The sequence below is a fragment of the Lethenteron reissneri genome, chromosome 49 (assembly GCF_015708825.2).
Source record: "Lethenteron reissneri isolate LAM-NWPU_2019-01 chromosome 49, ASM1570882v1, whole genome shotgun sequence".
NCBI classification, from domain to species: Eukaryota; Metazoa; Chordata; class Hyperoartia; order Petromyzontiformes; family Petromyzontidae; genus Lethenteron; species Lethenteron reissneri.
In genome coordinates this window covers 6,473,501-6,501,431 of record NC_083827.1, presented here as the reverse complement: position 1 = coordinate 6,501,431, position 27,931 = coordinate 6,473,501, and the positions used below count along the sequence as shown (strand labels likewise).

Below are 27,931 nucleotides of genomic sequence, written 5' to 3'. Positions count from 1 at the left end.
GCAGCCCGTAGAATTCCTCCGGGATTAAGATTCCGATTCTGAATTCACACCTCCATGGCCCGCCGATTTGATCAATTGCCTTGATGCAGCACCACGATTCCGCTCAAGGATCGATTTGGGTATCGTCAGTGACGCTTCTGCGGTATAACGGGTTGCGCATACTGCTGGAGTGTCATCTGTCTGTACGTATGTTGAAATTCTTTGGCACCCATTCAGACGCTGTCTTCCCGACAGACCTGTTCTTCACCTGAGGACGGATGCTTGCGTTGTGGCCGAAACGTCGTGAGAATTATTTTATTATGTTTTATTTTTATTATTTTATCATTTCCCTTCTACGTGACTTTACCGAAAGAACCAAGAAGATTCTTTCGCATCGTTCGAAGCCAACCGTGCTAATCGAAGGTGCGGGGCCTGGGTACAACAGACTAAAGACAAAAATCGGTTATCAAGAAATGAGCTTTCAATCCGGATGATTTAAAAGTGCAAAGCTCCCAGTGGCTTCCGAATATCGGAAGGAAGAGCGTTCCAGACGGGCCCCAGAAGCGCAATGGATGCCTCATCTCGTGGCACTACGCCGGCAGCACGATTGGCGTTAAAGTACGGGTGGGGGTGGGGGGGGGGAATTCGCACGAGACAATAACCAACAACAAAAAAACCCACGAGAAATTTAGGAGCTTAACAAGCGGAATTTGATTGACACGCAGCGAACACGTTTTGCGGGACTTGTGACAGGTTAGTTTTGTTAATTATTGTTTAACCAGCTGAGAAGTCAAGGGACTAGGGCGAGTCGCAGTTTCAAGAGTGAGCCGAGGCATTTAGTCGGGCAGCCGAGAGCAGCGATTGGTGCCGTGTACACATTCCAAATTGAGTTTTGATAATTTAGATCCCGTACACCAGCGGCACGCGTTGGCCAGCTACTCTTTCGAACGACATCCAGGGGGATGCTTTGACGGACACTGCGAGTGAAGCAGAGGGCGCGTGGTAGCCCTGCGATTGTTAGCACCCGCAGTGGTAATCAGGTCGGCCCACCGGATTCAAACCGCTAACCTTTACATGTGCTCCCCTATGGAGTGGATGTGCCGTGAACTTGAAGCGAGTTCGGAAGTAGTTCCGTCAACTGCAAACTGGGTATGTGAAAAAATTTGCGTAGTAAAAATATCTATAGCATTAAATATCCATAACATAAAATATATCGTTTTTTATTGACGGAAAAAAATGGGGATCAATGTTTCGCTCCCAGGCTTGCGTGGCGACAGCATCTGTAACCACACGTATGCGGTGGTGGTGGCGGCAGTGGTGGCAGCAGTGGTGGCGGTGGCTCAGAAACCGCCCCAGAGATAAATTAATCAGCGCTTCCGCCTCAGCCAGGCGTAGCCACGCACCCGTCTATTTACCGTGCCAATATCACTTTTTAATAATTATTTGTTTTTATTGTTATTATTACTACGAGCAGCCCGCATATCCTTTGGATGTGCCCGTCCGTCCCTCCTGAAATCCAGCCAGCAAAACTTGTTTTTTTAGATATATTACAAAAGTAGGATAGCACAATCGCGTATATCCTGCGGGCTTGCGCTGGATGCAAGGCTGGGGTGGAGGCTGTGTGGGGCTTCAGCACGACGCACGAACCCGGCTCAACTCCCGTGGGGGATGCATGCGTGTGACGCGCCAGCCAGGCAGGAATCCAGCCAGCAAAACTTTTTGTTCTCATATCGTGCTATTATTATTACGTTTGCTCCCCCTGGAAGGCCTCATGGCTCTTTTTCAGGAAGGTCCTGCCACGATTTCTCGGGAGGGTGCAATTTTGACGAGTGTAATCCCATTTGAGTAATCAGCATTGGTGATCACCATTGGAACCTCATTTGCCAGTAAAAATATGATAATTGTTTTTTTTACCCTTCTATCTGGCAACAAAACTGACACCTTTTTACAAGGAGTCATGTTTGCAAACATGACTCCTGACACCTTTTTACAAGGAGTCATGTTTGCAAACATGACTCCTTGTAAAAAAGGTGTCAGTTTTGTTGCCAGATAGAAGGGTAAAAAAACTATTATCAGCATTGGTGATGTTTGTCCAATAATAGTTGCATTGTGTGTATAGTTTTTTTCACCTATGGGTGAGGAAACCAGAGAGCCCGGAGTGAAACCCATGCAGAACACGGCGTGAGAATACAAACTCCACACAGAAAGGCGCCATAGTCGGGAATTGAACTCGCACCACACATCCAGTAAGACCCCATCGCTAAGGCTGCAGCTACAACTTGAAAAATATCTTCTTAGCTCAAATGGGCTTTACTCGCAAAAAAAAAAAAAAATCTGATTCTGATTCTACTTAAGTCACGGTGCAGAGATGTTAACTATCTCGCTTGGTGTACAGGAGGTCGTGGGTTCGATCGCGACCATGACGCCTGCTGTATATTTGGAGTTTACATCTCTCTCTCTCCCCGTGGTCGAGTGGATTGTTCTCCGGGTCCTCCGAGGTTTCCCCTCCACATTTAGAATCAACATCACACATTTAGAGCATTTGGCTGCTATAAATTTCCACGTGATGAAATCAACTTCGTTGAGCGACTATTTGTGATAGCCAGGTGGCTTCTGAACAAGAGCTTACCTGGTGAAATAAAAATAGAAATAAAAATAGAAGTATCCAGGCTCAAACAGGCTGCTCTGTGGGACCTATCCAAGTTGCTGCAAATCACATGCCTTTTAATTAACTTTCATAATTATAAAACAAAAACAAAGATCCCCCATATAGCCTTAACAGACTGTAGGGGCAAGTGCTGTTAGAGAGCACCTATGAAGGCCGGAACGGTACACGAGGGGGTGAGTGGCCAGCACCATGCTCGACCGCCTTTGTCTCCCCAGTGGCGATATTTACACAGCGCACCAGGTACTCATTTGAGGCTGAGTCGACCTAGGGGAGGCCCAGGACCGGTTCAGATAATCGTCACCGGTGTTGGCCGTGAGCGGGAATCGAACCCGTGTCGCCGGGTTCATAGCGCAGCGCGCTAACCGCTACACTACCGCTCCCCATTATATAACACGCATACACACACGTGCACGCGCGCACAAGTGTGTGTATGCGTGTGTCTCTTCCAGCCGCTACTGGCAGATTAATCAGGGCTGGGTCTGAGCCCCGCGTGTGTTTGCGGGACGAGGGATGACGGGACGAAACCCGCCGCGACCCGCGGACAGGCTTGCCTCCCCCAGATAAGGGAGCGTGCGTTTCTCAAGAACGCCTCTATCAGGCAGACATCACTCGTTGGGCAACGTGCATTGTCACTCAGCGCTCTTCCCTTTTTGATCAGAGTAAATAAGCCCCCACCACCCCCTCGCTCACCCACCACCTACTCTCCCTCCTTCCCCCTCCCCCCAACATCAACCACCGTATTGATCTTCTTGGTTCTTTCGGTAAAGTCACGTAGAATGGAAATAATAAAATAATACAAATAAAACATAATAAAATAATTATCACGACGTCATTCAGACTCTGTCGTCTCGACAGACCTGTTCTTCACCTGAGGACGGCTACTTGCGTTGTGGCCGAAACGTCGTGAGAATTATTTTATTATGTTTTATTTGTATTATTTTATTATTTCCATTCTACGTGACTTTACCGAAAGAACCAAGAAGATGAATCCCTGCAGTCACGAAAGCTTTAAATCGAAACACTGTATTGATTTGCACCGGTGAAATGTCACAGTTGAGGTCCCCTTCCAGAGCAAACTATGTATCCCCTGTTGACTTATAAGCGGGGCGTACATATCAACACAATAAGACAAAGATGTGTGTTGAACTTCTTGGTTCTTTCGGTAAAGTCACATAGAAGGGAAATAAGACCCATACTATTGTCATATCATCTCATAGAATCCCTGGCACGTAATAATATGCTACACAGTGGCAGTGGGGGTCGCAAAATGCCAATTTATTACTAATAAACCCCAATGATCCGATCGAAATAAGGGATTTCGATCGGATAATTGGGGGGGCAATGTGCCCCCCCCCCCCACTGGCTCTGCCAGTGCTCACCACTATTTATTTGATTAACCGTTTCCAAAGTCACTGCATTCAAGTAATATGGGCACATCCTTTCATATGCCCTGGAAAGGAAGTGTTTATCACACCATAAATCTTGGTTTTGTAAATCTCAGGGCGGGAACTTTGTCAAATGAAGCGACAATCCCAATGTACAGGGACGTGTTTATGTCTGTAGCCATTGGTCACTGGGGCTGAGGCCTTCTATTCATCGATCACACCTCGATAACCAGGTTCAATCGCAACCGGATCTGTGTGACTCTACGGGTCTCTATGTAATTATATGTCTCCGTACAAATAAATTGGTCTCTATGCGAGTCTACGTGAATTTTACACGAGCCTGTGGTTTTCTATGCAAGTCTATGTATGGCTCTCTATGCTAAAAGGTCTATTTGTTTCATTTATGTATGTGTGTTGAACTTCTTTCACACCGTACGCAGCCAACCGTGCTCACTGGAGATGCGGGAACGGACAACAAACTAAACACAAAAGGCATTTCCAAAGAAATGAATTTCCAATCTAAATTTAAAAGTGCATAGCTCCAGCGGCTTCCCAATATCGGAAGGAAGAGCTTTCCAGACGGCCGCAGAAGCGCATCTGAAAGCGCCACGTGATGCGGTGACCGTCTTTGTTCGATGGCCAGCCAAAAGCCGCTGCTGCAAGAATGACCGGAGTTCGCGTGAGGGTTTACGCTCAATCTCGATTTGAAGTTTTCGTGACTGCAGGGATCCATACTCTTTGGTTCTTTCGGTAAAGTCACGTAGGTAGAAAAATAAATAAATTAAATCACGACGCTTCGATCGCAACACAAGCAATCATCATCAGGTGGGAAAACCACAGCAAGAACATTTTTTAACGAAGTGTTTTTTTTGCTGAAGGTTTACGCTCCTCCACGGGATCAGCTAGGTGTTGCGTGGTTCATTTTGCGTCAATCGCAAATACTTTATATGCGTCTCCATATAAAGTATATGGGCCCCTACGTAAGTTTATGGACTATGCAAGTTATCGGCGAGCAGGACGAGGACCATCAACCCACTAAGTTTAGGACCCAGTTTAATCCCAACTCGGTCTGTGCGAGTCTAAGGGTATCTCATACATATATCTGCACGCATGCTAAAAGTGTCACCCATCCTGGCCGGGTCCCCATTGAGCTTGTTGGCTCGATGGGCCTCGCGACATTCATTAAACTGACCGACTGCACGTGTGTCAGTCTCTACGCGAGCCTACTTGCTGCTACGAAAGTGCGTTGGTCTCTTCGCGAGTCTACGTATCGCCGGGAAAGTGTGTCAAAGCGAGTCTTGCAAGCCCTACGGCGACCGGGATGATACCGTCAACTCGTTAGCAGTCGGGGACCCGGCCTCATTCCTAAAAAAACTGGATTCTAACCCAGGCTCTCAATTTTCATGTGATAAGCCACTTTGCTGAGCTATCATTTGCGGCGAGGTCGCTACTGAAAAATACGTTAATGCCTCAGTGGGCTTTGCTTTATAGGATGGGGATTCATATTCTTGGTTCTTTCGGTAAAGTCACGTAGAAGGGAAATAATAAAATAACAAAAATATAAAATAAAATACTCACGACGTTTCGACTGCAACACAAGCAATCATCATCAGGTGTTAAATTGCTGTGGATTTTGCTGTGGATTTCACACCTGATGATTGCTTGCGTGTTGCAGTCGAAACGTCGTGAGAATGTTATTGTTTTATATTTTTGTTATTTTATTGTTTCCCTACTACGTGACTTTACCGAAAGAACCAGAATATGAATCCCTGCAGTCACGAAAGCTTTACATCAAAAGGATGAGGATTGTTTAGTTTTATTTTGTACGTGTTTGGGTGATTTACCTTTCTTGTACTTTGCACCCTTATCGTGTTTTCGTACTTCCTTTTGGCGTCATCTGGTCGAACACCATATGAGACTAGGCTCTAAAGAAAGCTGTCTCTGGTGTGGACCAATCAGTTTCAAAGACAATGCATAAATTATCAGAGTATTGTTTTTTGTTTGCATTTGACTGCAAGTATTGTGGTTAATGTAAGCATGATTCCTTGCAAAAGGTGTCAGTTTTGTTGCCACAAAAAAGGGGAAAAACCCTATTAGTAGTGTTTTAGTACTGTTTATTGTTGTAACGTTCTGAACCCGTGTCTCGACTGGACATCTGTGATAAAAGAGCTTCGGAGTTCATCGGATTCCTCCTGCAGTCGACATTAATATTCTGAGTGGTGGCTCTGTGTCTCTGACCCCAGTGTTAGTGCCCTGGGCACACGGGGCCACCGTTCGTGTTCAATCAAGCGTGCAGACTTCGGCCTATCCATTACGAATGTGATCCGAAACCAGAAGAGACACCTGCGGTTAGATTGAGGACGTGAGAAACAGAACCAGGAAAACAAAAACTTGGTAGACAGGAATGAAATCTTGTATGCATCCAAATCGGCGGCAGTATGTATCGGGGCAGGTCAACAAGAAACAAAAGAAAAACACGACGGAGGGGCAAAGTATAAGAAAGGGAAGCAAATCACAAAAAAATATACAAATAAAACTGATAATTTAACACGTAGGCTTTCGCGACCAATATTATTCATAATATAGGTTTTTGGGTCAGATCGCGTTATTCATGTGTCGTAACCCTCCACCACCCGACATGGCCAAACTGACCAATTGTATCCTACCAGGTGAAGCCCACTTAGCTATTAAACTTATTTTTCAGAAGCAACCTGGCCACAGATGATAGCTCAACGAGGTGGCGGCTTATCGTCATGTGGACATTTTTACAGCAGACAAATAATCTAAACAGTCTAAACGCACGTGCAGAACCTAGCTGCGGCCCAATGTCGAGGTCTGCCTGCTGGCCTACGCCGAGAGGGCATCAGCAGGCAGAGAGAGTTGGTGGAGTTTTGAGATTCTTCCACTGAAGCAGCCCAGACTACGGCGAGTGGTTTCCCGCATGGTCCAACGGCCATCTCCCGTAAACAACGTGACGTGGCGATGCCGTGCACTCACCAGGGCGCAAACACGTGAACCGTGTCTCCGTTGCGCATCTTCAGGTGCTTGACGGCATCTTTCGCGAAGAGGGCAAAGACGGTGTTGTCCGCGAGCGGCCCTGACGATGTTGTCTCTCGAAAACCGTCATCGTGCCCACGTCGTTGCTCTCCCACATCTTCGCATCTCCCTCCTCCTCCACTTTCCACTTCCTTCGAATCCAGATGCGGTCCATCACGCCGACAGTTCCGGGGCGACCTCGTTGAACCCGGGTCCGGAACGCGTGCCAAGCCGACCTTGCTTTGCGATTCCGAAACCGTCGCCGCCAATTCCCCGACAGTTGACGTCCCTTGTGGTCGCGCACCTGCTTCTGATTTTTCCTGCTTTGAGTCTGCGGCGCCCGTGGAGAACAGAGCTTGCCGCGGCGACATGAGTCTGCAGGTGGTCACGAGCAATGAGCATTCCGTGTGCTGCGTGAGGATACGCAGTTTCAAAGGTGCTCCCCCCTCCTCCTCATCCACGGAGACTGTGAAAATATAAGTCAAGGTGCCTAAATTATTTCTTACAGCAAATAAGGATTTTTTTTCTTATTTTATTTATTTTTTCTCTGGAGACCAGCAAAGATCGATGACCGGTGTTTGGTCGCCGCGTTGATGGCATATCGTCGTGATTACTCACTTAACAACAGAGTGGGCCGTGTTAAGGCTGCTGCTATCTTTGTTGACACCCACCTCCCGTTTACAGCCCGGAGGCGGTGGTGACAATTTAATATCCCTACGGTGGGGTCGAGTCTATGCACAGGACAACCGCTGTTGATCTTCCCACGAGGCGGTACTCATTTTATCTAAGCTGGAGGGATGATGGGCTTAGGCAACCACCCCCTTTCCCCGCCCCCCACCCTCTCCAAAATAACCGTGTCACCTGACCCGACATCAAGGTAACAGCCAATCAGATTGAAACTCGACACGAACCATTACAGATTCGGTGATTCCAATCCTATCCTGCTTCTACTACTCAAGACAAAGCGACACCAACAACGGTGTAACAGTTGAAAACAACGAGTGCAAACGCACCTCCGACGCATACAAAGTCGCAAGTTGGTCGGTCTGGTTTTTGATTTGGCGTTGAACTTTCTTACCCGCCGACGGCGCCGCAGACGCGCAGGCGCGGTGATGGTGGCGCCAAAACACGATGGAAGATTTCTCCCGGCACTGAAGCCTCCAGGCTCTCTCTGCAAGGCCTCCCCTGCCCCATGGACACCAAAAAAGACAGAGAGCAGTGCCCGTCGCATGACTGGCGTCAGGGTCCACGCCTCTGCAAAAATTTGAACGATTACACCGTGAGTTACTCAGTTGGGATCACAACAACAACCGCCATTTGCCACCAAGTGGCGGTGACGTCAGCACGGCGCTTGTGCCAGGCTAGTTGCACTTGAAGGCCACGTGAAGTGTAGAACGCCCGCTGGCAGGAGGTCATGGGACAGACCCAGTTGCCATGGATGGGTTGTCACTAAGATGAGTGGCCGATGCACCATCTTTGCCCGCTACTATGCCAACTTGCTTTGTTTTAGCCTGCCCGGCGCTCCTGCTCATTGTTGTGAGCGTCGCCTCCTCCGCCCTCCGTTGTTGCTGGAGGGCGTCTGCCTCCAACTGTCCAGTAGGGATCCTTCACGAGCCTCCTCCACAGAGGCCGATCTTGACACCGCTGGTACCAATTATTACCAAGTCCACTCAGCTCCACATCCTCTCGCACTACATCATTCCATCTCTTTTAGTCCGTGCCTCGCCCGTTTAGTTGGGATCACTCCCACACACAGCAAATCAGCATCTCAAAATGCCGCTGAATTTGCAAAGCGCGCAGTCTTCGCATACCGAGAGAAATGACAGTGCTTGGGAAGGGCAGCCAGCACAAGCGCCAAACAATCGCCAAAGCTCTGTGATCCTATATGGTGATTGCTGGACCAACCCGATTAACGCGCAGTTTATACGTGTGGGAGGAAACCGGAGTGACGAATTCGTGCAGTTTAGCGTTAATCTGTGGCACACGGGCCCAATGATGACATCTGGTGGCGTGGCAGGAGATTGCGTGCGCGTGCGCGTGCGCGTGCGCGTGCACAGGGGTTACCTACCGTTGCATGGCGAGGAGTGTTCACACAACACGTTTTCGATATTCTTCCATTAGGGAACAGCAGCAGGTGGCAAGCAGCAGTAGCAACCAGCAGCAAGCAGCAGCGAGCAGCAGTGGCAAGCAGCAGCAAGCAGCAGCAGTAGCAATCAGCAACAAGTAGCAGTACCAGCAGTAGCAAGCAGCAGTAGCAACCAGCCACAGTAGCAAGCAGCAGCAGGAGCAAGCAGCAGCAGGAAGCAAGCAGCAGCAGTAGCAAGCAGCAGCAGTAGCAAGCAGCAGTAGCAAGCAGCAGCAGTAGCAAGCAGCCACAGTAGCACGCAGCAGCAGGAGCAAGCAGCAGCAGTAGCAATCAGCAACAAGTAGCAGTACCAGTAGCAAGCATCCGCAGGAGCAAGCAGCAGCAGGAGCAAGCAGCAGCAGTAGCAAGCAGCAGCAGTAGCAAGCAGCCACAGTAGCACGCAGCAGCAGGAGCAAGCAGCAGCAGTAGCAATCAGCAACAAGTAGCAGTACCAGTAGCAAGCATCCGCAGTAGCAAGCAGCAGCAGGAGCAAGCAGCAGCAGTAGCAACCAGCGGCAAGCAGCACCAGCAGTAGCAACAGCAAAGCAGCAGGAATAGTAAGCAGCAACAAGCAGCAATAAACATGAGCGGCAGTCACAACAGCAAGCAGTAGCAGCAGCAAGCAGCAATAGCAAGTAGCATCAGTAATAAGTATAACCCGTAAAAACAAAGTTTTTCACTATAAATCCTTTATATGCGTGGTGGCTAGAGTCCTCTTGTCCTCTGGCTTGAGATGGCTGCCACCTATGGGTCAGATGATTGCATTGCACCATTAAGCAATTTGGTAATTAAATATAATATTTTTGTCCTAAAAAGTGTAAAATTTTGGAAATTTTTTTCACGAACATTAATTGTCACGCACAACGAGTCTGTGTGGAAAATGTCAGCTCGATTGGATCACGGGAAGTGGGTTAAAAAACGACCGAAAGATTTGCACGGTCCTAAGCAAGCAAGCGAACTTAATATAAAGGATTTAAAAAGCAGCAGCAGCCAGCGACATGAGCAAACATAACACGAGCAAGGGATAAAAAATCAAATCCGTCCGTTGACCTCTGACCCTCACCGGAGGAATCGCTTCTTGCCTGCGGAGTCCTGCAGCTCGGCGCAGGCACCGCGCTCTCCCCCCGTCGCCCCCTCGTCGTCCGGCGGCGTCCGCATCATCTCCAGCCACTCGCTCACACGCCTCCGGGGAGGACTCGCCGGGGCGTCGGCGGAGACGGGTGCCGAAACGGTGGAGCCGCAGCCACCGTGAGCCTCCGCCTCATCATCGTCAGTATCGTCGTCGTCGTCGTCGTCGTCGTCCGAGGCGAACTGAGTGATATTGATGGCAGCGCCGCACTGTTCATACAGAACGGGTCCGCCGGTAAGTTTTGAAAGTTGTCGAGGTTTGATAATTGTTTTTTTACCCTTCAAGGACAGTGCACATTATCAGAGTTATGTTTTTTGTTTGCATTATGACTGCAGGTATTGTGGTCTATTTAAACATGACTCCTTGTAAAAAAAAGTGTCAGTTTTGTTGCCAGATAGAATGGTAAAAAAACAATTATCATATTTTTTACTGGCAAATGAGGTTCCAATGGTATAATGGTCGAGGTTTGTTTTGCTGCAGCCAGGCGAGAACTCGACAGACCAGGGATGGAGTCTAGTTTGCACGGGCGTTCTAGTGGTAACGTTGTAGAAATTTGTATATTTCGGACCCTGACCGTCTTGCAACTGGCATCGGTGGGGATCTTTAACATCCACTGCGTGTGAAGCAGATGGCGCGTGGTATTTTTCCGGTCATTTCACTCAGCGGTATTAACCAGGGCGGCTGCTGGGTTCGAACCGCGAAACTCTGCAGCAAACGGCGAATGCGCAACCGTGGGGGGCACGTCACCGTCCACAGCAGGTGTGGACACGTCCGTTCCTTCTTCGCGAATCGTTTACGATTCTTAACTCTTGCGAAAGATTATCCAAAATATAAGTAAACTTTCGTATTCATGTTGAACTTTTTTCAAACCGTACGTAGGCAACCATGCTGATCGGAGGTGTGGGGTAGGATAACCAATGAATGAGTGGGTGAGTGAGTGAGCGAGCGAGTGGACGAGTGGGTGAGTGAGTAGGTGAACGACTGAATGAGGGTGGCGTGGACAAGTAAACAGGTGAGTTGTAACGTATGTATGTTGAACTTCATTCGCACCATACTAAGCGAAGGTGTGGGGGGAAGGACAACAAACTAAATATAAAAAAGCAGTTCGAAAGAAATTCGTTTACAATGTAGATGATTTAAAAGTACATAGCTCCCAGTGGCTTCTTAATATGAGAAGGAAGAGCATTCCAGACGGCCGCAGAAGCGCATCTGAAAGCGCCGCGATGCGGTAAACCATCTTTGTTCGATCGCTAGCCAAAAGCCGCTGCTGTGCGGATAACCGAAATCCTCGTTGGCTATTGGGAACTCGCTGTGGAGGAAAGCGGGCAAATCGATCAAAAGGCTCCTCAAAACCAGCAGCAAGCGGATGTGTGTCGTAATGACGCGCGTGATGTCATCAGAGTCGTATCGGCTCAAGATGTACCGCTACTACTGCCGCCCTTTAGAACACTTCCGAGGACCAAAGTTAAGCGTTGCCAAGTGTTACACGACCCGCGCAAATGTGCATCGTGTTCCTTGTGTTTTTGTCATTTTGCAAACGTGTCTTGAGATTGGACAGCATGTAGCGCGCTACGTAAATTGAAATTGTTGTTGTTGTTGTTGCTGTGATTGTTGTGGTTGTTCGCCTGGCTGACCGGTAACGAGCGGAGTGTGGGGCTGCTGTCGACGCTGCGTTCGGAATCAACGATGTCAAACTCCGCCAGGGGAGAGTCCAAGGGGAGAGCGTCTTCCGACTCCACAGACTCGATGTCTTCTGAGCAGCAGGGAATAAGCAAGCGTAGCCTTCGCGATATAAACCAGCGACGTCACCTCACGGAGCCCAAGACTTCATATCACACAACCCGCAACGTCATTTAACACGACCCGCAACTAAACCCTTGCCCATTCCGAGACATCTTCAAGTTGCAGGATGGGTGTCCCGTTCACCGCTGAATCTCGGAACACGCAAGCGGTTAGCGTTCATTTATTGAGTGGTGCAGCGCCGTTGTTTTTAAAGACATTGTGCTCACCGTTGAAAACTGTAGCGACACGACCACACTCTACGATAACTGGCACCAAGCCGTGCCACACGCCCTCACGCATGGCATTGTGGGAGGCTTGGTACGTCTTCCGACATGAAGACGTACCGATAAAGTTATGTTATTTATTTTAATAACAAAATTATTTCTTCTGATTTTGTTTCGATGGCATGTTGTCATTGGAAGGAAATCTGATGACGTGCATATACCTGATGACGTACCAATAAGGGATGTTATTTTTTTTCTTCCGAATCAGAAGAAAAACGGATGACATACACGTACGCACCGTACGTCATCGGAATGGGAAAAGATTAATTTCACACGACCCGCAACTTCGTGTCCACCAACCCCCGACCCCAACTGCACGGACTTACCGTTGTCGTCCATCGCAGGCCTGAGCACGCTGCGGCCGTAGGCTGAGGCCTGCGCCGCTCCCAGCCGCTGCTCGGCCACCAGCGAGCCGGCCCCGACGCGCCCTCGCCCGCGTGAGCGGCGGCGGATCGCGACGTCGGCATCCGGCGACTCGTCACACGAACCGCTGCTGGTGCCGGGGCTGGAGATGATGGAATCCGCATCGCCTTCATGAGCGGTGCGGGGAGAGGGGGGCGGACAGAAGGGAGGGAGGGAGGGGGCATGAGCTCCAAGTGGATTCTGCTGCGATAGGACAGGCTGTGCGAGGGTGCTTCTAAATCTTCTTGGTTCTTGCGGCAAAGTCACGTGGAAGGGAAATAATAAATAATAAAAATAAAACATTATAAAATATGTTTCATTTTCATTATTTTATTATTTCCCTTCTACGTGACTTTACCGAAAGAACCAAGAAGATGAATCCCTGCAGTCACGAAAGCTTTAAATCGGTGCTTCTAAACTTATCAAGCGTGTTCGTGACAGTCAATATTTTGATTCGTATCTTGATTTTATTTTGGGGTTGGATCGTGCAATGTGGCCAAATTTGTGTCATTAAGCCCGCGCCCCCCCCCCCCCCCCGCCTCCGTCACCTGACACAGCTGAACAAGTGAAACTGTCACGGGCGCAAAGAGAAGTAAAAATAGCGAAGTTACTCTCGCTCTCTCCTGAAGCCTTCTCGTCGTGGCCAGCGGCCCTCAACATTGGCATCATTAGCTCCTGAACATATTGCCAAATGCAAGAAGAGCATAGTCTATGGGCTATGTGAATCTACGGGCAATGTGAGTCTATGGGCAATGTGAGTCTATGGGCCATGTGAGTCTATGGGCCATGTAAGTCTATGGGCCATGTGAGTCTATGGGCCATGTGAGTCTATGGGCAATGTGAGTCTATGGGCAATGTTAGTCTATGGGCAATGTGAGTCTATGGGCAATGTGAGTCTATGGGCTATGTGAGTCTATGGGCCATGTGAGTCTATGGGCCATGTGAGTCTATGGGCCATATGAGTCTATGGGCAATGTGAGTCTATGGGCCATGTGAGTCTATGGGCCATGTGAGTCTATGGGCCATGTGAGTCTATGGGCCATGTGAGTCTATGGGCAATGTGAGTCTATGGGCAATGTTAGTCTATGGGCAATGTGAGTCTATGGGCAATGTGAGTCTATGGGCTATGTGAGTCTATGGGCCATGTGAGTCTATGGGCCATGTGAGTCTATGGGCCATGTGAGTCTATGGGCAATGTGAGTCTATGGGCCATGTGAGTCTATGGGCAATGTGAGTCTATGGGCAATGTTAGTCTATGGGCAATGTGAGTCTATGGGCAATGTGAGTCTATGGGCTATGTGAGTCTATGGGCCATGTGAGTCTATGGGCCATGTGAGTCTATGGGCCATGTGAGTCTATGGGCAATGTGAGTCTACGGGCCATGTGAGTCTATGGGCCATGTGAGTCTATGGGCCATGTGAGTCTATGGGCAATGTGAGTCTACGGGCAATGTGAGTCTATGGGCCATGTGAGTCTATGGGCAATGTGAGTCTACGGGCCATGTGAGTCTATGGGCAATGTGAGTCTATGGGCCATGTGAGTCTATGGGCAATGTGAGTCTACGGGCCATGTGAGTCTATGGGCAATGTGAGTCTATGGGCAATGTGAGTCTATGGGCAATGTAAAACTACGGGCAATGTGAGTCTATGGGCAATGTGGGTCTATGGGCAATGTGAGTCTATGGGCAATGTGAGTCTATGGGCAATGTGAGTCTATGGGCCATGTGAGTCTATGGGCCATGTGAGTCTATGGGCCATGTGAGTCTATGGGCAATGTGAGTCTATGGGCAATGTGAGTCTACGGGCAATGTTAGTCTATGGACAATGTGAGTCAATGGACAATTTGAGTCTATGGGCCATGTGAGTCTATGGGCAATGTGAGTCTATTGGCAGTGTTAGTCTATGGACAATGTGAGTCTATGGGCAATGTGAGTCTACGGGCAATGTTAGTCTATGGACAATGTGAGTCTATGGGCAATTTGAGTCTATGGGCCATGTGAGTCTATGGGCAATTTGAGTCTATTGGCAGTGTTAGTCTACGGGCAATGTGAATCTATGGGCAATGTGAGTCTAATGTGAGTCTATGGACAATGTGAGTCTATGGGCTATGTGAGTCTATGGACAATGTGAGTCTATGGGCCATGTGAGTCTATGGGCAATGTGAGTCTACGGGCAATGTGAGTCTATGGGCCATGTGAGTCTATGGGCCATGTGAGTCTATGGGCAATTTGAGTCTATTGGCAGTGTTAGTCTACGGGCAATGTGAATCTATGGGCAATGTGAGTCTAATGTGAGTCTATGGACAATGTGAGTCTATGGGTTATGTGAGTCTATGGACAATGTGAGTCTATGGGCCATGTGAGTCTATGGGCAATGTGAGTCTATGGGCAGTGTGAGTCTATGGGCCATGTGAGTCTATGGGCCATGTGAGTCTATGGGCCATGTGAGTCTATGGGCAATGTGAATCTATGGGCCATGTAAGTCTATGGGCCATGTGAGTCTATGGGCCATGTGAGTCTATGGGCAATGTGAGTCTATGGGCCATGTGAGTCTATGGGCCATGTGAGTCTATGGGCCATGTGAGTCTATGGGCCATGTGAGTCTATGGGCAATGTGAGTCTATGGGCCATGTGAGTCTATGGGCCATGTGAGTCTATGGGCCATGTGAGTCTATGGGCCATGTGAGTCTATGGGCAATGTGAGTCTATGGGCCATGTGAGTCTATGGGCCATGTGAGTCTATGGGCAATGTGAGTCTACGGGCAATGTGAGTCTACGGGCCATGTGAGTCTATGGGCAATGTGAGTCTATGGGCCATGTGAGTCTATGGGCAATGTGAGTCTATGGGCAATGTGAGTCTATGGGCAATGTGAGTCTATGGGCAATGTGAGTCTATGGGCAATGTGAGTCTACGGGTTATGTGAGTCTATGGGCAATGTGAGTCTATGGGCAATGTGAGTCTATGGGCCATGTGAGTCTATGGGCAATGTGAGTCTATGGGCAATGTGAGTCTATGGGCCATGTGAGTCTATGGGCAATGTGAGTCTATGGGCAATGTGAGTCTATGGGCAATGTGAGTCTATGGGCCATGTGAGTCTATGCGCATTGTGAGTCTATGGGCAATGTGAGTCTATGGGCAATGTTAGTCTATGGGCAGTGTTAGTCTATGGGCAGTGTGAGTCTATGGGCAATGTGAGTCTATTGGCAGTGTTAGTCTACGGGCAATGTGAATCTATGGGCAATGTGAGTCTAATGTGAGTCTATGGACAATGTGAGTCTATGGGCTATGTGAGTCTATGGACAATGTGAGTCTATGGGCCATGTGAGTCTATGGGCAATGTGAGTCTACGGGCCATGTGAGTCTATGGGCCATGTGAGTCTATGGGCCATGTGAGTCTATGGGCAGTGTGAGTCTATGGGCCATGTGAGTCTATGGGCCATGTGAGTCTATGGGCCATGTGAGTCTATGGGCAATGTGAGTCTATGGGCAATGTTAGTCTATGGGCAATGTGAGTCTATGGGCAATGTGAGTCTATGGGCTATGTGAGTCTATGGGCCATGTGAGTCTATGGGCCATGTGAGTCTATGGGCCATGTGAGTCTATGGGCCATGTGAGTCTATGGGCAATGTGAGTCTATGGGCAATGTGAGTCTACGGGCAATGTTAGTCTATGGACAATGTGAGTCAATGGACAATTTGAGTCTATGGGCCATGTGAGTCTATGGGCAATGTGAGTCTATTGGCAGTGTTAGTCTATGGACAATGTGAGTCTATGGGCAATGTGAGTCTACGGGCAATGTTAGTCTATGGACAATGTGAGTCTATGGGCAATTTGAGTCTATGGGCCATGTGAGTCTATGGGCAATTTGAGTCTATTGGCAGTGTTAGTCTACGGGCAATGTGAATCTATGGGCAATGTGAGTCTAATGTGAGTCTATGGACAATGTGAGTCTATGGGCTATGTGAGTCTATGGACAATGTGAGTCTATGGGCCATGTGAGTCTATGGGCAATGTGAGTCTACGGGCAATGTGAGTCTATGGGCCATGTGAGTCTATGGGCCATGTGAGTCTATGGGCAATTTGAGTCTATTGGCAGTGTTAGTCTACGGGCAATGTGAATCTATGGGCAATGTGAGTCTAATGTGAGTCTATGGACAATGTGAGTCTATGGGCTATGTGAGTCTATGGACAATGTGAGTCTATGGGCCATGTGAGTCTATGGGCAATGTGAGTCTATGGGCAGTGTGAGTCTATGGGCCATGTGAGTCTATGGGCCATGTGAGTCTATGGGCCATGTGAGTCTATGGGCAATGTGAATCTATGGGCCATGTAAGTCTATGGGCCATGTGAGTCTATGGGCCATGTGAGTCTATGGGCAATGTGAGTCTATGGGCCATGTGAGTCTATGGGCCATGTGAGTCTATGGGCCATGTGAGTCTATGGGCAATGTGAGTCTATGGGCCATGTGAGTCTATGGGCCATGTGAGTCTATGGGCCATGTGAGTCTATGGGCCATGTGAGTCTATGGGCAATGTGAGTCTATGGGCCATGTGAGTCTATGGGCCATGTGAGTCTATGGGCAATATGAGTCTACGGGCAATGTGAGTCTACGGGCCATGTGAGTCTATGGGCAATGTGAGTCTATGGGCCATGTGAGTCTATGGGCAATGTGAGTCTATGGGCAATGTGAGTCTATGGGCAATGTGAGTCTATGGGCAATGTGAGTCTATGGGCAATGTGAGTCTACGGGTTATGTGAGTCTATGGGCAATGTGAGTCTATGGGCAATGTGAGTCTATGGGCCATGTGAGTCTATGGCCATGAGTCTATGGGCAATGTGAGTCTATGGGCAATGTGAGTCTATGGGCCATGTGAGTCTATGGGCAATGTGAGTCTATGGGCAATGTGAGTCTATGGGCAATGTGAGTCTATGGGCCATGTGAGTCTATGCGCATTGTGAGTCTATGGGCAATGTGAGTCTATGGGCAATGTTAGTCTATGGGCAGTGTTAGTCTATGGGCAGTGTGAGTCTATGGGCAATGTGAGTCTATTGGCAGTGTTAGTCTACAGGCAATGTGAATCTATGGGCAATGTGAGTCTAATGTGAGTCTATGGACAATGTGAGTCTATGGGCTATGTGAGTCTATGGACAATGTGAGTCTATGGGCCATGTGAGTCTATGGGCAATGTGAGTCTACGGGCCATGTGAGTCTATGGGCCATGTGAGTCTATGGGCCATGTGAGTCTATGGGCAGTGTGAGTCTATGGGCCATGTGAGTCTATGGGCCATGTGAGTCTATGGGCCATGTGAGTCTATGGGCAATGTGAATCTATGGGCCATGTGAGTCTATGGGCCATGTGAGTCTATGGGCCATGTGAGTCTATGGGCCATGTGAGTCTATGGGCAGTGTGAGTCTATGGGCCATGTGAGTCTGTGGGCCATGTGAGTCTATGGGCCATGTGAGTCTATGGGCCATGTGAGTATATGGGCAAAGTGAGTCTATGGACAATTTGAGTCTACGGGCCATGTGAGTCTATGGGCCATGTGAGTCTATGGACAATTTGAGTCTATGGGCCATGTGAGTCTATGGACAATTTAAGTCTACGGGCCATGTGAGTCTATGGACAATTTGAGTCTATGGGCCATGTGAGTCTATGGACAATGTGAGTCTATGGGCCATGTGAGTCTATGGGTAATGTGAGTCTATGGGCAATGTGAGTCTACGGGCCATGTGAGTCTACGGGCCATGTGAGTCTATGGACAATTTAAGTCTACGGGCCATGTGAGTCTATGGACAATTTGAGTCTATGGACAATGTGAGTCTATGGGCAATGTGAGTCTACGGGCCATGTGAGTCTATGGACAATGTGAGTCTATGGGCAATGTGAGTCTACGGGCCATGTGAGTCTATGGGCAATGTGAGTCTATGGGCCATGTGAGTCTATGGGCAATGTGAGTCTACAAGCCATGTGAGTCTATGGGCAATGTGAGTCTATGGGCAATGTGAGTCTATGGGCCATGTGAGTCTATGGGCAATGTGAGTCTATGGGCCATGTGAGTCTACGGGCCATGTGAGTCTATGGGCAATGTGAGTCTATGGGCCATGTGAGTCTACGGGCCATGTGAGTCTATGGGCAATGTGATTCTATGGGCCATGTGAGTCTATGGGCAATGTGAGTCTACAAGTCATGTGAGTCTATGGGCAATGTGAGTCTATGGGCCATGTGAGTCTATGGGAAATGTGAGTCTATGGGCAATGTGAGTCTATGGGCAATGTGAGTCTACGGGCCATGTGAGTCTATGGGCAATGTGAGTCTATGGGCCATGTGAGTCTATGGGCCATGTGAGTCTATGGGCCATGTGAGTCTATGGGCAATGTGAGTCTATGGGCAATGTGAGTCTATGGGCCATGTGAGTCTATGGGCAATGTGAGTCTATGGGCCATGTGAGTCTACGGGCCATGTGAGTCTATGGGCAATGTGAGTCTATGGGCCATGTGAGTCTACGGGCCATGTGAGTCTATGGGCAATGTGATTCTATGGGCCATGTGAGTCTATGGGCAATGTGAGTCTACAAGCCATGTGAGTCTATGGGCAATGTGAGTCTATGGGCCATGTGAGTCTATGGGAAATGTGAGTTTATGGGCAATGTGAGTCTATGGGCAATGTGAGTCTATGGGCCATGTGAGTCTATGGGCAATGTGAGTCTATGGGCCATGTGAGTCTATGGGCCATGTGAGTCTATGGGCTATGTGAGTCTATGGGCCATGTGAGTCTATGGGCAATGTGAGTCTATGGGCAATGTGAGTCTATGGGCAATGTGAGTCTATGGGCAGTGTGAGTCTATGGGCAATGTGAGTCTATGGGCCATGTGAGTCTATGGGTAATGTGAGTCTATGGGCAATGTGAGTCTATGGGCAATGTGAGTCTATGGGCAATGTGAGTCTATGGGCAGTGTAAGTCTATGGACAATTTGAGTCTACGGGCCATGTGAGTCTATGGGCCATGTGAGTCTATGGGCCATGTGAGTTTATGGGCCATGTGAGTCTATGGGCCATGTGAGTCTATGGGTAATGTGAGTCTACGGGCCATGTGAGTCTACGGGCAATGTGAGTCTATGGACAATGTGAGTCTATGGGCAATGTGAGTCTACGGGCAATGTGAGTGTATGGACCCGAAAGTAAACCACTGTCATCTGCACTCCTTCAACAGAAGAGGAGGAAGAGCAAAACGACACCAACTCTCTCTATCTTTCTCGCCTGAAGCCCTCTCGTTGTGACCAAGAGAAGACCTTCACATTGACCAACGAGCTCCTGAACAATATATTATTGCTGTCGCCATCACGCACAATAATCATCATCATCATCATCATCACGATCTATGGGCAGAGAGCCCACAGGTGTCCACTACAGATCGTCACTTTCCTCTGTCTTGTGCCAATATGTTCATGTAGTGCACATCCTCCTGGCACCAGTTTCTTATGTCGTGGTCAAGCCATTCTCTGTCAGGTCTTCCTCTCTTTCCACAGATGAAGATGTATATCGCCTGATGGTGCTGGTTGTAATTACAGTAATCCCTCGCCACTTTGCGGTTCAAGTTTCGCGGCCTCAGTGCATCGCGGATTTTTCGAACTGATTTAAAGGCCTCATTATACCTGTGCAGTAACACCATCATCATCATCATCATTCATCATCACATTCATCGAACTGCACAGGTCTGTCATCGTCGTCATTGGCATCGTCATTGTCATCGTCGTCGTCGTCATTACTGGAGTCAAGTCTCAAGATACTACTGCCATTGGTGAGTGTAGAACACCATAATACGTATCGTATGAGAGAGAGTGAATGTATAATATTAAGGTTTTATAATTAAATAGATTTAAGTAAAATAAATATATATATAAAGTATAAATATACATATTTTAAACATTCTGGTACCCACACACACATATACGGAAATTCCTAGGAGGCCAATCCTACTTCGCGGATTTTCACCTATCGCGAGGGGTTCCGGTCCCCATTAACTGCGATAAACGAGGGATCACTGTACTAGCGAAACGTCGTTCTCGAATTGTAAACGTTGTGGTGGGTTTACTCTCCAACACACCGTTGTGCTGAACTAGTAACTCATTGGCATGCTTCGTTTTCGTGACAAACCTTACTGATTGGCCACGTCCGGTAGTGGCGGGTTTAACAAAACATATTTGCGCGATCTAACCCAAAAAAAGTCTGTTATGGATAATATTGGTCGCTGAAGCAACTACTACTACGTGTTGAGCTGAGGGTGGGAGCGCTGCGGTGCCGTGCTCCGTGTGTGCACCTCACCTGGCAAGCAGCGCTGCAGCTTTGTGAGACACCTTGCTACCGGCTTCCACGATTTCCAGTTCGCCTGCCCAACGAAAAAAGAAATCCGTTTAGCCGCACCAGATTAAGTCGTCTTCTCCATCGTCGGCCGTGATCTGTCAACCGCTGGGTTCACCGCAGGTCGTCAGCCGTGGACCCGCCCGTCTATCCGTCCACTTACCCAAGCAGTCAGCATCTCCGGTTGTCCTGCGATGGAAGTTATTTGCCGGCGGTGTTGCTACCGCTGTCGCTGCTGATGCTGCCGCTGCTACAGTGGCGGTGATGCGCAAGCAAGAATAACAAAATCTAAACTCAAACACGTTCCTCAATAACGCCGTGGCCTTAAACGGAAACGATATCAGAATCAGAATATTTATTTAGACTGGAGGAATCCGATGAGCTATGAAGCTCTTTTTCACAGGTGTCCAGCAGCGGTAGGTAAGAACGTTACAACAACCACCTGGCCACAAATGATAGCTCAACGAAGTGGCTTATCACGCGAAAATTTATAGTAGCCAAATACCCTGAACGCGTGACGTTGATTCTAAATGTGGAGGGAAAAACCGGAGGACCCGGAGAAAAAAAAAATCCACGCGAGCACGGGGAAGAGAGGCACGCAAACTTCAAATATACAGGTGCCAGGGGTCGGGATCGAACCCACGAACTCCGACATACAAGGCGGCGTGTCGTGTGAAATGAAGGAGGTGCGGACTTACTGGATGGGCGACGTCGGCCGACGTGAACGCGTCGCCGCAGCGCGCCCACGACTCGTGCAGCCGCGCGACGTTTGGCGGTCTGCCTCCTCCCCGCACCACCACCTCGTCCTCATCCTCCTCCTCGACCGTGAGTCTGCGCTCCTCCGCGCGCGAGCTGCCCGATGGGAACGGGACATCCTCCCAGGAACGCTCCTTGCGCTGGACGGTGGAGGTGGGGGGGGATTAAATGCGAAAAAGATTAGCCTGCAGTAGGCTGAAGGGGCAAGAGATGTCAGCGAAGCACACACGTGTATGAAATTACAAAGACACAATCACAAATGCGCATGTAAACCCTGTACATGATCGCACACACACTAACAAAGACAAAGATCCCCCGTATGGCCTTATCAGAGTTTTGGGGCAAGCTTTGTTAGCGAGTGCCTATAAAGGCCGTTACGGCACACGACGGGGGGTGAGTGAACCAGCACCACGCCCAGCCTCCTTTGTCTCCCGAGTGGCGATGTTTACACAATCAGCCGAGTCGACCTAGAGGAGACCCAGGACTGGTTCAGATAATCGCTGGCCACGAGTGGGAATGGGGGCGCTACGCCACTGCTCCCCGCACAACGATCGCCGTTCACTACGAAGTGCACCTGGAGGTCACGTGAAGTGTGGGAGGGCTCGCTGGCAGGAGCTCATGGGACAAAACCTTCTTAAACTTCCATTGCTCTCCTCAAAGACAAAACTTGCAAGTGTGTTCAGCTTAGGATGAGATATGACACCGAGGTGGCAGTACAGTAGTGGATTGTGAAGCTTTGGAGAGCGGTCATGCAGTGTAGATTTGAAGTTTTCGTGACTGCAAGGATTCATACTCTTAGGTTCTTTCGGTAAAGTCACGTAGGGATAAAATAAATTAAATCACGCCTCGCCCCCACACTCTCTATCCTTGGCTCCTCCCCGCTCCCTCATCTATTTAACCCCTTGCGCCCTAAACGTCGTGATTTAATTTATTTTATACCTACCTGACTTTAGCGAAAGAACCAAAGAGTATGGGGTCATGCAGTGGTTAGCGCACTCCGCTACGAAACCTGCGACCCGATTACCAGAACCGGTCCTGGGCCTCCGCTAGATCGACTCCGTTTCAAATGAGTACCTCGTGCGGTGTGTAAACATCGTCACTAGTGAGACAAGGAGCGGCCGAGTGTGGTGCTGGCCACCCATACCCCTCATGTGCCGTGCCAGACCTTCGTAGGTGCTCGCTATCAGTACTTTCCGCAAGAGTCTGTTAGGGATATACGGGGGATGTATTGTTTGTGAAGCGTTGCGTGTTGTATCCCCGTATGCTTGCTGGGTTTTCTCCGGGTCCTCCATTGTTCAAGTATTGGTACAAAAGAAAAATAATCAATTCTTGAAACAAATCAACCAGAACATCTTCAAATAAAAACCCAATGAAGCACCTTCCTGAAAAATAAGTAATGGGACTCAATTTGGCTTTCCTGGATAAATAAGCCATCATTATTTTTGATTATTTACAGAACAGACCATGGAACGATAACGATTAAAAGGACCGATTCACAAGTACGGCCGCAGGCGTCATCACAGCGACACACTTCTCAATCATCTGGCTCAACCACCTCAATATGAAGTGACGGTCGCTGCTCTACATCCAACATGAGCTGCACAAAGAAGAAGACGACGACTGGGGCGGAATCAACACAGCACCGATGTTGAGTTTAAATAAACCCTCGCTGCGTCAACACAAGGCGAAGGTTGGTGGATCACGCAGAGGTTATTGAAACTCCACAGCGTAGTCTGCGAGGTGGCCGGGAGATGGCAGCACACAGCAGTAGGGAGGGAAGCTTCACGAACCCATCTGTAATGCGTACATTTGAACAATATTTTCCGCCTGTGTGTGTGGTGGGGTTTCCTCCGGGTCCTCCGCTCTCCTCCCACACGAAGCCAAAGTCCCATTCAGGTCAATAAGTCTGTGCTCTCCAATCTCCTGGGTGAAAACTGGGCCAGGTTTTTTGCCCAATCCTGGCTCGCCGGCTCAAGAACGTAACGAGTAGCCAGGCGGTGGTGATGGCTATGCACGTGGCTGCCTGTAACCCAGCACTGTGGAGGCAGCACCAAACACAGATGTCGTGAAACTCCCTTTTTCCCGTGGGCGTCGAGGAGAGGGCCCGTGATACCCCGGCTCGCCGGGAGAAGGCGGTGTTGGCAGAGTGTGGGCTACATCTGTTCCATCTGTGTGGGATCGCGTGTTGCACCCTCGCACGTGTGGCTTTTCTCCGGGTGCTTCTTCCTACATTCATTAATCGTCCGAAAAAATAGTAAACAGCTCGCCACCGTGGTGTTAACCTCACGGGAAGCTGCTTCTCATCGATTACAGAGTGTTGGGCTGGGTTGAGGTGGCTAGGAGATGTCAACTACCTCGCCTCGTATGCACGAGGTCGTGGGTTCAATCCCAATCCTGACACCTGCTGTATATTTGGAGTTCGCGTGTGTGTCTCTCTCTCTCTCCCCGTGGTCGCGTGGATTTTTTCTCCGGGCCCTCCGGTTTATCCCTCCACATTTACAATAAACATCGTGAGGTTTATGTGGCTGTTCTAATGTCCCACATGGGAAGCCACTGCTTTGTGCTATCATACTGTACGTGGTCAGGTCGCTTGTGAAAAGGAGCTGTCTGGCTAAGTGGTCCTTACCTGGTGAAATAAAACATAGTGTGCCTTTAGTTTAAAAATGCAAGTTTTTAGCTTACATGTATAAACACACTTTAATTGGCGGGGCGGGGGACATCTTAATATAGAGAGGACCGCGGAGCTTTGGAAATAATTGTTGTGCGGTGCCTGCTGACCGCCTGGTTCCTGCTGCTTTCCATCGCTGTGGTTCCTCGGCGACTGTGAGAGATGCAATTCTCACGACGAGTCACGCGATATGATCAAAATAATGCAATGAAAATAATACAATGCAATTTTTTTTACACAAATAATAATTATAATGAAAATAATTATTTTAATTTGATTCTCTCTTCAGCACACCGATGGGCTAAATAAGTCAATTAATTTGTCCTTTGAAAACGTGACACATTTTTTACTGTTTGGCCGTGTCGGGTGGTGGAGGGTTACAACACATTTATAAATAACGCGATCTGACCCAAAAACCTATATTATGAATATTTATAATGGAAATTATAATTATACATGTGTAATCTCCTTTCTATCGTATATGTGGGGAAACACAATTACATATGCCGTACACAAATGTGGTCTTACAGTGCCCACCCCACCGTAGCAACCAAGCCGAGGTGGAAATTCCACGTTACGATGGCGGGTGCCAAGTCCGCTCAACAATTGACGGCTTGCTGGGGGTATAGCTCAGCTAAACAATGAGCCAAAGATGTCATTGTTGTATTGTTATATATACCCCACAGCGTGACTTCGACGACGAACATTGCGATGTTAAATCACAACTTGATGAAAACACTGAATTCATCTTATTGGTTCTTTCGGTAAAATCACGTAGAAGGGAAGAAATAAAATAATAAAAATAAAAGATAATAAAATAATTCTCACGACGTTTCGGCTACAACGCAAGCGGCCGTCTTCAGGTGAAGAATGAGACACTGCCAAGCTAGGAGCTTATATATAAGCTGAGTTGGAGGTGGAAGAAGAAGAGAGCATTAACAAAAGAATGTGCATATCAAGAGGAATTTAGCATATTCTTGATATGCACATTATTTTTGTTAAGGCGCTCTTCTTGCACCTCCAACCCAGCTTATATATAAGCTCCAAGCTTGGCAGTGTCTCATTCTTCACCTGAAGACGGCTGCTTGCGTTGTGGCCGAAACGTCGTGAGAATTATTTTATTTTATTATGTTTTATTTTTATTATTTTATTATTTCCCTTCTACGTGACTTTACCGAAAGAACCAAGAAGATGAATCCCTGCAGTCACGAAATAATCTTTAAATCGAAATTGAATTATTTTATTTTAATGTTTTATTTTTATTGTTTTATTATTTCCCTTCTACGTGACTTTACCGAAAGAACCAAGAAGACGAATCGCTGCAGTCACGAAATAAGCTTTAAATAGAAATAAAACACTGAATGTTACACATCGCGTGAAGCGAGTTTAAAGACGTGTGGATTATATCGAACCGTCCATATCGCGTGAAGCTGACGAGAGTTCGTACGCCTCGGATGTAAACCTCGCACGGCCTCGCAGTTGTGAGGCGAACCTCCGTTACCTTCTTAGCAGACATCGAAGCGCGAAAATGTTAAACTTTTAAAAGCTTTTAATGAATCGATCGGTGGGGTAGGGAGAGAGGGAGGTTTACATTTCCCAGTTCACATCAGCGGTGCAACGGGGGCGCACCCAATCAGACGGCGGCGTAGGTTCGTCACGTGCAGCCGCGTGGGCCAATGGGAAGCGAGGTCGTCGCGGATTTTTAAAGCGGTCGGTTTATGCGCTGTAGGGAATGTGAGAAGGTGACGGGGGGGACGTGACGTCATCTGGAGGGACATTTAAATGAAAGGGGGGGGGGGGTAGAGAGGGGTGGGGAGCGGTGGTGCAGCGGTTAGCGCACCGTGTGTGTGTAGGGAGCGGTGGTGTAGTGGTTAGCGCACTATGTGAGTGGGGAGCGGTGGTGTAGTGGTTAGCACACTGTGCGTGTGTGCGGAGCGGTGGGGCAGCGGTTAGCGTACTGTGTGTGTGGAGAGCGGTGGTGTAGTGGTTAGCACACGGTGTGTGTAGGGAGTGGTGGTGCAGCGGTTAGCGCACTGTGCGTGTGTGCGGAGCGGTGGTGCAGTGGTTAGGGCACTGTGTGTGAGTGGGGAGTGGTGGAGCAGTGGTTAGCGCACTGTGTGTGAGTGGGGAGTGGTGGTGCAGTGGTTAGCGCACTGTGTGTGGGTGGGGGAGCGGTGGTGCAGCAGTTAGCGCACTGTGTGTATGTGTGGGGAACGGTGGTGCAGCGGTTAGCGCACTGTGTGTGTGTAGGGAGCGGTGGTGCAGCGGATAGCGCACTGTGTGTGTGTAGGGAGCGGTGGTGCAGCGGTTAGCGCACTGTGTGTGTGTGTGGGGAGCGGTGGTACAGCGGTTAGCGCACTGTGTTTGTGTGTAGGGAGCGGTGGTGCAGCGGTTAGCGCACTGTGTTTGTAGGGAGCGGTGGTGCAGCGGTTAGCGTACTGTGTGTGTAGGGAGCGGTTGTGCAGCGGTTAGCGCACTGTGTGTGTGTAGGGAGCGGTGGTGCAGCGGTTAGCGCACTGTGTGTGTTAGTGGGGAGTGGTGGTGCAGTGGTTAGCGTACTGTGTGTGAGTGGGGAGTGGTGGTGCAGTGGTTAGCGCACTGTGTGTGTGTGGGGGAGCGGTGGTGCAGCGGTTAGCGTACTGTGTGTGTGTGGAGGGAGCGGCGGTGCAGCGGTTAGCGCACTGTGTGTGTGTGGGGAGCGGTGGTGCAGCGGTTAGCGCACTGTGTGTGTGTGGGGAGCGGTGGTGCAGCGGTTAGCGCACTGTGTGTGTGTGGGGAGCGGTGGTGCAGCGGTTAGCGCACTGTGTGTGTTAGTAGGGAGTGGTGGTGCAGTGGTTAGCGCACTGTGTGTGTGTAGGGAGTGGTGGTGTAGTGGTTAGCGCACGGGGTGTGTAGGGAGCGGTGGTACAGCGGTTAGCGCACTGTGCGTGTGTGCGGAGCGGTGGTGTAGCGGTTAGCGCACTGTGTGTGTTAATGGGGAGTGGTGGTGCAGTGGTTAGCGCACTGTGCGTGAGTGGGGAGCGGTGGTGCAGCGGTTAGCGCACTGTGTGTGTAGGGAGCGGTTGTGCAGCGGTTAGCGCACTGTGCGTGTGTGCGGAGCGGTGGTGCAGCGGTTAGCGCACTGTGCGTGTGTTTGTAGGGAGCGGTTGTGCAGCGGTTAGCGCACTGTGCGTGTGTGTGGAGCGGTGGTGCGGCGGTTAGCGCACTGTGTGTGTGTGGGGAGCGGTGGTGCAGCGGTTAGCGCACTGTGTGTGTAGGGAGCGGTGGTGCAGCGGTTAGCGCGCTGTGTGTGTGGGGTGGGGGGGAACGGGGTTTAGCGCACTGTGTGTGTGTGGGGAGCGGTGGTGCAGCGGTTAGCG

At 49.2% G+C, this 27,931-nt stretch overlaps 1 protein-coding gene across 1 annotated transcript in view; it reads right to left on the bottom strand.

Annotated features, from left to right (window-relative positions):
- SPIDR (scaffold protein involved in DNA repair) overlaps positions 1-26,185 on the bottom strand; it is a 58,167-nt gene extending 31,982 nt beyond the window's left edge. Inside the window, exons 1-8 of the mRNA XM_061572013.1 lie at positions 26,074-26,185; positions 21,847-22,044; positions 21,113-21,176; positions 12,715-12,918; positions 11,957-12,075; positions 10,257-10,531; positions 8,147-8,253; positions 7,030-7,534 (exon numbers count right to left, since the gene is read on the bottom strand). Coding sequence (XP_061427997.1) covers positions 7,030-7,534; positions 8,147-8,253; positions 10,257-10,531; positions 11,957-12,075; positions 12,715-12,918; positions 21,113-21,176; positions 21,847-22,044; positions 26,074-26,088 — 1,487 coding nt within the window. The 5' untranslated portion in view covers positions 26,089-26,185. The remainder of the gene's footprint in view (positions 1-7,029; positions 7,535-8,146; positions 8,254-10,256; positions 10,532-11,956; positions 12,076-12,714; positions 12,919-21,112; positions 21,177-21,846; positions 22,045-26,073) is intronic.
- Positions 26,186-27,931: the final 1,746 nt, after the last annotated feature.